Source organism: Notolepis coatsorum (assembly GCF_963971535.1).
Source record: "Notolepis coatsorum genome assembly, chromosome: 5".
NCBI classification, from domain to species: Eukaryota; Metazoa; Chordata; class Actinopteri; order Aulopiformes; family Paralepididae; genus Notolepis; species Notolepis coatsorum.
In genome coordinates, this window is record NC_140169.1 from 141,068,983 (window position 1) to 141,080,441 (window position 11,459).

Below are 11,459 nucleotides of genomic sequence, written 5' to 3' on the forward strand. Positions count from 1 at the left end.
TCCCTCCAGAAATGTTTACCCTTTTGGAGATGACTCAGTATATTATATATATATATATTATGGTATTCCATATGCCATGACTGCAAATGTCTACCGGCTATAATGAGTCTTATAATTTTTGTTCGACAGTGCCGCCTGCTCCCAAACTTAAATGATAGACCTGCTTTTCTTCTGGGCCTTCTCTCTGTACGGATGTGATTTCTCTCCTGGGAGCCAGATCATTACATTGTGTCTCATATATGCAGTTATATCACCTATTCTAAAGTGAAAAAAGGAAGGGGGGGGGGGGGGTGAATGAGAGTAGTAACTATGACAACAGCTGCCGCATAAAATCCAGAGCCAAAAGAGTGAGATCTTTGCTGTGTGTGCGTGTGAGTGTAAGTGTGTGCTTCCACACGCCATTTATGAGGGAGAGGTTATAGTCTGAACGATTGTGAAAAGGTTTCGTCTCTCATCTTGTCTCAGCATCTCGCTGTTGTTACCTCAATCTGTTGGACAGGATGTTGTCAGCTTTCCACCTGCCCTTGAGGTGAATAACAAACAGACTGTAACACTGACTGCTTAGATATTTATAGTGAATCTAACATCTGGTGTGTTATTTTCCCCTCCTCTCGTCTCCTCTCCTCTCTCCTCTCCTCTCCTCTCTCCTCCCCTCTCATCTCCTTCCTCCTCTCCCGTCCTATCCCCTCTCCTCCTCTCTCCTCCTCTCTCTCCTTCTCTCCTCTCCTCTCCCCTCCCTCCTCTCTCCCCTCCCCTACTCTCCCCTCCTCTCCCCTCCCCTTTCTCCTCCCCTCCTCTCTCCTCCCATCCTCTCCTCCTCCCCCTCCTCTATCCTCTTCCCTCCTCTCCTCACTCTTTACGTTCCCTCCATTTTCAAACGTTTCCCCCTCTCGGCTTGTCATCCGTCTTGCATTCACCTGCCTCCTCTCCTCCTCCTTCTCTCTGTCACCTCCTCTCCTTACCATCATCTCCCCTTCTCTGTCCTTGTGTTCTTTCTTCTCTGTACCACGTCTCTCCGTCACCTCCTTCCGTCTCTCTCTCACAAACCATTTGTCACGTCTCTCCTTCACCTCCTCCCGTCTCTCTCTCACAAACCATGTCTCACGTCTCACCTTCACCTCCTTCCGTCTCTCTCTCACAAACCATTTCTCACGTCTCTCCTTCACCTCCTTCCGTCTCTCACAAACCATTTCTCACGTCTCTCCTTCACCTCCTTCCGTCTCTCTCACAAACCATTTCTCACGTCTCTCCTTCACCTCCTTCCGTCTCTCACAAACCATTTGTCATGCTTTCTTATTTCAAATTCCTTCACACCTTCACACATCTTTTTGTCATCGTCGCCGTCTTCCCATCCCCCCCCCCAGGTGAAGGCAATCGAGCGCCCCCTGGAGGCAGACAAGGTGCCGCGGGCGCCCCACGACCGCAAGAAGGAGTGGCAGAAACTGGCGCTGGGGGCGGAGCTAGCCCAGGACGAGCCAGAGGACAAACTGAGAGAGGCCAACGGTTCTGCCACCTACCACGACAACAGGTGTGATGAAGACAAGAGTGGTTGTTGTTGTTGGTGGTGGTGGTGGTGGTGGTGTTGTTGTTGTGGGGACATTGGCCACACCCCCCGCAGTAAAAGGAACTATTTTAGGGTTAGGTTAATGCTTTCACTATGACACTACAGAAGGTTAACCCTTTCACTACGACACCACATAAGGTTAACCCTTTCACTACCACACTACAGAAGGTTAACCCTTTCACTACGACACCACATAAGGTTAACCCTTTCACTACCACACTACAGAAGGTTAACCCTTTCACTACCACACTACAGAAGGTTAACCCTTTCACTACCACACTACAGAAGGTTAACCCTTTCACTACCACACTACAGAAGGTTAACCTTTCACTACCACACTACAATGTGTTAACTCATCCTTCCAGACCATTGTCACATAGTGAGAGAGAGGTTCCACAGCTCAAGCAAACCCCCACCAATTGGTACAGGGCTTGTATTTTGGTTTAGCTCTTCTCGTTCTTTGTTATGCTATTGTTATGCAAAGACAAGTAGCCAGATACTTGGCGCACGGCACGACGAGTCGATTTTTGTGTGCTTTTTTGTGTACCGTGTCCCATGAGCACTGCACCACTGCACACGACAAAGGGTTAATGCTTTCACTACCACACTACAGAAGGTTAACGCTTTCACTACCACACTACAGAAGGTTAACGCTTTCACTACCACACTACAGAAGGTTAACGCTTTCACTACCACACTACAGAAGGTTAACGCTTTCACTACCACACTACAGAAGGTTAACGCTTTCACTACCACACTACAGAAGGTTAACGCTTTCACTACCACACTACAGAAGGTTAACGCTTTCACTACCACACTACAGATGGACATGTAGTTGTTAGGGTATGGTAAAGGTTAGGGAATTAATGGAGGGGCGCTCCAGTAGCACACCACATAGCACGCTGAGTCGCGAAGCGGTCGTCCCGGGGTCGTTTCCCAGACCCGGAGACCATATGCTGCATGTCTTCCCCTCTTCTCCTCCCGTTTCTCCCTCTCTCCTCTGTCGGAACTGCGCGACCAGGAAAAAGCTAATAAAGATCATTTAAGAATGAATGGCAATCTGAACGGTAAACGTAATTTGTCCACTCTCTACCAGCAATTCAAACACAACCTAGGAAACATTATTGTCTCACACAATATACCACGTAAATTCCAAAGCACACCAGTGATCAGGATGAGTTTCCAATGTTGTCAGACATTTTTTAACAAACTGATGGTTGCTAATATGAATCACAATGTTTGACCTTATGATATACTGTGCCTCATGCTCCTGATGAAGACCCTTATGAGATCCTTTACCTCATCCTCTTGATGAAGACCCTTATGAGATCCTTTACCTCATCCTCTTGATGAAGACCCTTATGAGATCCTTTACCTCATCCTCTTGATGAAGACCCTTATGAGATCCTTTACCTCATCCTCTTGATGAAGACAAATTACTATACACCTCTGCATTTGACCCACTAATACCCACTTAAGATCTAAAGACACATTCATTGGAGGACATGTATTGTTTGCTCACATAGAGACATGGCTCGTTTTCATTTTGACCTCCAAAAGAATCACAGCCCTGACAAAAGAGCCGGTGTGTTCGGAGGATAGGTTAGGCATGACCTGAAACTGACCGCATGCCTGCAGCAGCAGCCTGGAGAAAGTGTTGTTTGTCTGTTTGTTAATGAGATTGAAGTATAATTCCAGAGGCGTCCTTCCTCCAACACATCCTATTCCTGGCGTCTAAAGTTAAACTAAACGACAGCAGCAGCGACTGTGTGTGTATTAGGGCTGTCCCCGACTAAGGATTTGGATGGTCGACTAGGATTGGCCAAAATTTGCCGTTAGTCGACTATTGGTCGACTTAAAAAAAAAGTATAATGTTTTTAAACTATTTTTATTTTATTTATTTTTTTACTTTTTTATCGTTCCATTTGGGCTGTGGGGGTGCTTAATGTCTGAAGGAGTCGACTGAAGGCTTCTTATCCCCTGCAAAAGCATGCAATTGGTCCACTGATGGATACATCTTGATATTTGTCTAGTCTAGTGTGTTCATTAGACGGGTGAAATCCTCTTTCAGTGCCTCTGTGCCTGTTTTCTTAGGCAGTTAGCCTCTGGTATGCGTGCCATTAGCGTTAGCCACGCTTCTATGCCTCTTTTCTTTTGGAAAGAATGATAAAAAAATTAAAATTAAATATTAATATTTTATTTTCTTATTTTTTTATTATATTCGACTAAGAGGTTGGCCAGTCGACTACGGCTCCTTTCGACCGATTAGTTGACTAATCGATTAATAGGGGTCAGCCCTAGTGTGTAACATGCTAACTCTCACAGCTCCTCACTACAGTGATGTCACTGTGTGTAACATGCTAACTCTCACAGCTCCTCACTACAGTGATGTCACTGTGTGTAACATGCTAACTCTCACAGCTCCTCACTACAGTACAGTACAGCCACAACCTATATCCTCTGGTTATGAGGCAGTCAGAACTCAGTTCTTGGGAGAGATGCTGTCCCCATATGTATGTGGTTTTCGTCATCGTATGGTCATTATCATCGTGAAGTAGTGTATCTTTAATAACAAACACCCCTGTCCGGAAATAAAATAGCATTCGTTTAACTTTGACTTTGATTCGATTCGATTTCAGTGTCCTGCATCTATTACTGATACCCAGCCCTCGTGGGCGTATGAAACACTATACTGTATATATTTCTTAAACAAGTTATTGAACGTGTTTATAACACTGAAGTTATTATAAAAATAAGTTATTGAATGTGCTTTAACACTGTAACCTCTCTCTCCCTGGGGTGAGTGTTCAGTCATCGACAGAATACTGAATCATGTGTTTAACACTCTCTCTCTCCCTCTCTCTCTCTCTCTCTCTCTCTCTCTCTCTCTCTCTCTCTCTCTCTCCCTCCCCCCTCCCTCTCTCTCTCTCTCCCTCCCCCCCCCTTCTCTCTCTCCCACCTCTCTCTTCTCCCTCCCTCCCTCTCTCTCTCTCCCCCCTCTACCCCCCTATCTCTCTCTCCCCCCGCTCTCACTCTCTCTCCCCTCGCTCTCTCTCCCCCCCTCTCTCTCTCCCCCCCCTCTCTCTCTCTCTCCCCCCTCTCTCTCTCTCTCTCTCTCTCTTTCCCCCCCCCCTCTCTCTCTCTCCCCCCTCCCTCTCTCTCGCCCCCCCTCTCTCTCTCCCCCCCTCTCTCTCCCCCCCATCTCTCTCTCCCCCCCCCCCTCTCTCTCTCTCTCTCTCTCTCTCTCTCTCTCTCTCTCTCTCCCCCCTCCCTCTCCCCCCCTCTCTCTCTCCCCTCGCCCCCCTCTCTCTCTCTCTCCCCCCCTCTCTCTCTCTCTCTCGCTCTCTCCCCCCCTCTCTCTCCCTCTCTCTCTCTCTCCCTCCCCCCCTCTCTCTCTCTTCCCCCTCTCTCTCTCTCCCTCCCCCCTCTCTCTCTCTCTCCCCCCCCCATTTCTATCTCTCTCTCTCTCCCCCTCCCTCTCTCTCCCCCCCCCTCTCTCTCTCTCTCTCTCTCTCTCAGGGGGCTCCCCTGTACTTGGAGCAGATGGAGCAAATGGACGGGCCCTTCTCTCTGGCGGCGCTGCCTTACAGCCAGATGAACGAGCTGTTGAACCGCACCGGGGACAGGATGTACTCGCGGCCCCACGACCCCCCCCCTCCACCCCCCATGCACCCGCTGGGGGAGATCAAACCCCCTTCCATGATCAGGTGGGACACACACACATACACACGTGCACACAGGCACATACACACATGCACACAGGCACATATACACACATGCACACAGGCACATATACACACATGCACACAGGCACATATACACACCAGGGGCGTTTTTAGGGTTAGAAAACATTGGGGGCTTCAGCCCAGGGGGGTGGGAGGGGGGTTTCCCCCCCCCCCCCCCCCCCCCCTTTTTTTTTTTTTTTTTTTTTTTTAAACACAGTAATACACAATTTTAGAGTAATTAGAGATGAATACTGAAGAACTAGAATCATTAGAGGTTCTCAAAGTGAGGTCCATGTCCATGAGAGGGATCTGGGCAGTCCCCATAGAAAATTCAAAGTTAACAGGACCAAATCATCAGTTTCTTATTTATTTATTTAACCTTTATTTAGCCAGATAAAACATTGATCTGGTCCAAGAGGCCCCAACAGGAGTACAAATATACATATATACACATATATATATATACATATACTGTACATACATACACACATATACACCAATAACAAAATAAAAACAGTTAAGAATCATACACATAAGCAAATAAACAAACAAACAAACATATGCACAGCCTATGTACAAAAGAAATAAACAGTTAATCTCTAGTCTTTACAGTTTTCTTCAATTGCATAAACACTCAAATCAAAAGTATTACACAATTATCAAAACATTACACTCAAGGAGCAAAACATAGGCCCAGATTTGCACCTCTATAAGCACAATGTCAGCCTCACACTTTTTGCAAAACAATACACAGAGCAAAAAAGTATCTTGCCAGATCCAGCTAGGCAAAGAGATAATGTCTAGTATTTTCTGTACTCTATTTAAATTTTTTCAAAATTGTTTTTGTTTTACTGTAATTTTAACCTGTAGGCCTACTGGATACAGTATTTTATGTTTGTCTGATATTTGCTGAGCTTACAGTGTTATGCACATAGTAGCATGAAAACTGGGACATGTTTTGTTGTGATTCTCCATGTTGAAATGTTGACTGATTTGGTTATATGGCGAGAAAATTTATATTTTCATCAGTCTGCATCATTGATTTGGGTATATGGAGAGAAAATGTTTTTTTCCAGCAGTCTGCATCATTGATTTGGGTATATGTAGATAAATAAATAATATTTTCATCAGTCTACAGCATTGGTCTTGTGTAGTGTTTGGTGAATTTATTGTATATTTGCACATTCTCTGCGTACTTCACTTACAGTACTCTAATCACTGAGAAGTAGAATAGCTAAATGTGTTTTAGGTTAAGCACAGCAGTGTGAGTAACTGGTTCAAACAGAATTAAGTCATATAAAACGTGTGTTTCATATAGTAACAAAATGTAGTTTTTTTAAATTAGTGTATGGTTTTGACAAGTGTTTAATTTAGCAAAGGATCTGAGGTGTTCTGATAATTGTGTGTGTGGTTGTGCTAATTGTGTGTTTTGAAACACCGGGCCCCGTTTTAAAAATCATGCTTAAGCAATCGAAAAAAAAAGTCTCATAAAAAAGATATTAGATTTTGGGGTATTTTCCTGCCTTTGGTCCGCTTTGCATTCACATCTCAAATGCAGGGTTCACTTGCAAGAGTGAATGAGCTTTCACACCACCCCAAACCAACCGGACTATCCGAGGAAATGAACCAGGGTTCGATTAAAGCTTATTATAGTTTATCACAGTATCATGAGCATGTCTTTGTCAGTGGACACTGGACATGGGTATGGAGGCTCCAGGTGCTGCTGCGTTAAAGTGCACATCTTCAATACCTATCTGTACTATTTAAAAGCACAGTGCAGGACACACTCAAAGGTTATCGCACCTCAGAGATGGCAGTGGACATGTATGACAGGACAAAGGCCATATGTAATGGCATCTTGTGGCACAAGCTCAGACCTCAGCTCAGGAGATCAGCTGAGACAGAGACTGTTCTATCCAGAGCTTGAGAGCAGGTTCTCATGAGTTGGATAACAACTTATGAGAGGCATACAGGCATGTTATCCAGCCTCAGACCAGTTTCTCTCAGTGGAATTGCTGCAACCCCTCGCCACACATTACAATATCCAACTATTGCCAGAGGAGATCACAGTTGCAAAGTGTTTCCTGGTCAGGACAGGCAGAGATGCAGTCCCTACTATCCAAAGTGTCTTTTCCCTCCTGGATGATGATGATAATAATAATAATAATAATAATAATAATAATAATAATAATAATAATAATAATAATAATAATAATAATAATAATAATAATAATAATGCATTTGATTTATAAGGCGCCTTTCAGGACACTAAAAAAAAAGTCCACAAATCGGTGAATGAAAAATTATAGGATCAAATGAAAACTACTTACTAAAAATGTACTAAAAACCAACAAAAAATACCAAACACTAACAAACATTCAGCAAAGACAATGGGGATGCTGACATAAAAAAAAAGTAAAAAAAAAAAAAAAAAAATGTAAACTTTTTTTTTTTTTTTTTTTTTTTTTTTAGATCCGGGGCTAGGAGAAAAACATCCGGGGCTAAAGCCCCGGAAGCCCAGGGCTAACGACGCCACTGATACACACATGCACACAGGCACACATACGCATATACACACATGCACAGATGCACACAGACACAATAAATGTGTTTTTAATAGTGTAAAACTACACCATAATAATCACAACTGCACCAGCTAAACCTATGTACAAGCCAGGGAGAACCTATTCAGTGCGTTAACCTTCACACTTTATAGAATGTTATAATACATAAGCGTAAAATATTATATATATATACACATATAACCCACATAACTCTGTATGATAATAATGTACAATAATGCTTTATATACTGTATATATATAGTGCTGTCAGGCGATAAAAAAAATTAATCTAATTAATTACAGGATTTGTAATTAATTAATCTAATTAATCGCATTTTAATCGCATAACCATTTTATGCCTGATATTCTATATTCTATAATCATATTTCAAATTGCATGTGTCCGGATGGCAGAATTCAGTACTTGTAGGAGCCAAAGCTATATATTTAGGTTATTGTATTATATAATTGTCATAATAGAACATTCTAGAACATTTGTGATGTCACAGTGTGATGTCATGGTCGAACATTCTAGAACAGTTGTGATGATGTCATAGCCGAACATCGAACATTCTAGAACATTTGTGGTGATGTCATAGCCGAACATTCTAGAATATCGAACATTCTAGAACATTTTTGTGGTGATGTCATGACCGAAACTTCTAGAACATTTGTGTATCTATATATTCAGCAATTCTCTCAGTCAGTGTGCATCTTGAAACCGTGCTGAGCGCTACTGAACAGATAGACTAAACAACATAGATTTTCGGCTTACAGATAGACTAAACAACATAGATTTTCGGCTTTCCAGTGTGGAGGAATTTGCATGTGTCGAGTCGCAGGTGATTTTGGAGACTGGGAAAATACAGTTTTCTTACCTTGTAGTAGTGACGTGAATATTTAGGTAAATAGATTTAGGACCACTTCTGTAAAGAAAGACTTCGCTGTGGAAGAGAAATAAACCATTTGGATATCTTTGTTTTACACTGGAGCGGCTGTGGACATTATTTTTCTTTATCAACGAACGTACTACTCACGAGTAAGTAATTTTAACCAGTAGAGTGGAACGTCGGCCCTCATAGTACTGTATCTACAAAACCTTCTGTTTAATCATCTTCCATTGATTAATTTGCTTCGATTTTTCAGGTCTGGTCAATTTGAGCATGGTGTTATTCAGTCAAAGATAAAAAAATGTTTTATTGATATTCTCATTTGGTTCATTACAATTTACTCAAGCCTAGTAACAGACACAGTATTTCTGACACTGGGAATACATTCCCTGAGATCCATAGATGTCCCTAGAATCAGATACAAAGAACATGCAAATGGACCATATAAAAAAAAGTTTTTTAAATGTGTATTCTACATTCTTATGAATGAGATACATTTTTATTAAAAAAAAAATTTAATACATTTTTAGTTAATTTTCATAACGCAATCATTTGCTGTGTAATTAATTTATCTAATTAACGCGATAGACAGCCCTAATATATATTTATTATTACCATATATATACTGTATATATGCACTGTTGTCTGTACATACCTGCACATAATGCGTTTACATATCTGTAGATACTATATATATCTGGCGGCTACGTGGCGTAGTGGGCAAGGCGCTCGCCACGAATGCAGAGCCGCTGGGCTCGCCTGTTCGAGCCCAGCGCTCCACATTTGCTTTCAGTTTAGCTGGTCGTTCATACTAATACACATTGGCCGTATTAGGGGGTGGGAAACTGATGGGTGGGGATCGGGCGTTGTGGACAGCGACTCCTACAGGTCGGTTGGTGCGCCTGCGCAGTAGAATCAGGAAGTGTCGGGGTCAGCGTGAGCCTCCCACGCGTTACTCCTCGCCACTGAGAGATCGAGCTGCGCAGGTGAAAAGATGCGACTGCTGTTACCTCAAGTACCGGAGGGGACTTGTGCTATGTATGACTTAGTCCACATTGCAGCCGGCTTGTGGGAGGCAAGAAACAGCGTTCGTGACAGGGGAGGGTTGAATTGGATGATACGAAATTGGGATGGGAGAAAATATAGAAAATGGGAGAAAAAGTGGATAAAAAAAAAAAGATACTATATATATCTGTACATATCCCTTACCTACTCTTACTAGTTACGCTGCTGACCAGTACGACTACTAACATACTACATACAACATACAGTCTTTATACCTGTATCACTGTACATATTAATATTACATACATCTGATTAGCACCACACTGAGTAGTACTAATTTATATACTTTATATTATACCCAGTTTAATGACTTGTACATTGTATATTACTGTTGCACTTTACAGTTACATTTGCCCGCTGGTTGGCTGCCAAACTTATTTTTGTTGTACTGTACTTGTACACGCACACACACACACGCACACACGAAAGCATCCTGTCCCATGAAGCACGGTACCTCATCCATTTCTTTTGTTTGCCTGCGTCTCAGGGATCAAGCAGCCATATCGAGTAACAACCCATGTTGTTGTTTTTTCGGGGGGGGGGGTTTGAAACACGCTAGGATAGAGCTCCTCCCCTTTTCTGTATTTTCTGCTCTGTTGGAGCGTGGGCAGAAGAGAGGAGGAATAGAGTGATGGATGGATGGATGGAAGGAAGGGGGTGAGTGAGTGAGTGAGTGATGGATGGGCGGGCAGTGGATCGAAGGTGAAGACCAAGGGAAGGTCGAGGAGGAGGGCTGCATCAATAACGTGTTTAGTCCAGGGAGGATATTAGCTGTTCTACAGTATAGCAGGACCCTGACAGCTGACCTCAGATCAGGAGGAAAGCATGAGAAATGTCTGATTGATTTTCTTTCTTTTTGTTTTTTTTTTCTTTCTTTTACAACAATCAATCTTCTAGCTATGTTCTCTCTCTCCCTCTCTGTCTCTCTTTCTATTCACCCCATCCTGTTTTATAACTGTATTCCTTTCTTTTCTGAAGAGATTTTCTTGCAAATATATATATATAAAATATTATGTTGATAGAACTTTATACTTTATAAGAAGAACAATGATATCGTCTTTCAAGAAAAAGTAGAGGATGCTACAACATGCAGTCCATGGCGCTTCATGCAGTCCTTGTTACGCTGTCGTTATATTGTCGTGAGGAATTCCATGGGCACTTGTCACTCACTGATAACGATCTGTTGGTAAAAGGCTAACATAGGCTTGCCAATATACTGTCTGTCTAGCCCTAATACTACCACAGCCTCCGGGGTGCTTGAGGAAGAGAACTCCATCCTCTTCAACTTCTTCTCCCCCCCTCTTTCTGCCGACACACGCCGCCCCACGCGTTTCTCTCTGAATAGAAAATAAATCTCTTTTGGCGAAGGTGTCAGGCTTTTGTATTGAGATGGCCTTCGTGGTAGCAGCTGGTTCACCCACGCATCCTCAAGAGTGTGTGAGTGCAGGCGACGCGTACAAGTTGATGGCTGCCGGATAAAAGAAGGTGCCGCTCGACGTTTATCATTTATGCTTTTGACAAAGGTTGCCGTCACATCTACGGTTATATAAAAGATGCCAAGCTCACGGCTGTTGGGGTTTATCTGCTCTGCCAATCTTTCCGCTGTCATCCATGTATAAACAAACATGTTAGCTACAGATAAAACCTTTCCTC

At 43.0% G+C, this 11,459-nt stretch overlaps 1 protein-coding gene across 1 annotated transcript in view; it reads left to right on the forward strand.

The window, feature by feature from the left end:
* LOC311228392 (actin-binding protein WASF1-like) overlaps positions 1–11,459 on the forward strand; it is a 174,439-nt gene that overhangs the window by 155,136 nt on the left and 7,844 nt on the right. Inside the window, 2 exon segments of the mRNA XM_084314299.1 lie at positions 1,365–1,528; positions 5,083–5,271. Coding sequence (XP_084170425.1) covers positions 1,365–1,528; positions 5,083–5,271 — 353 coding nt within the window.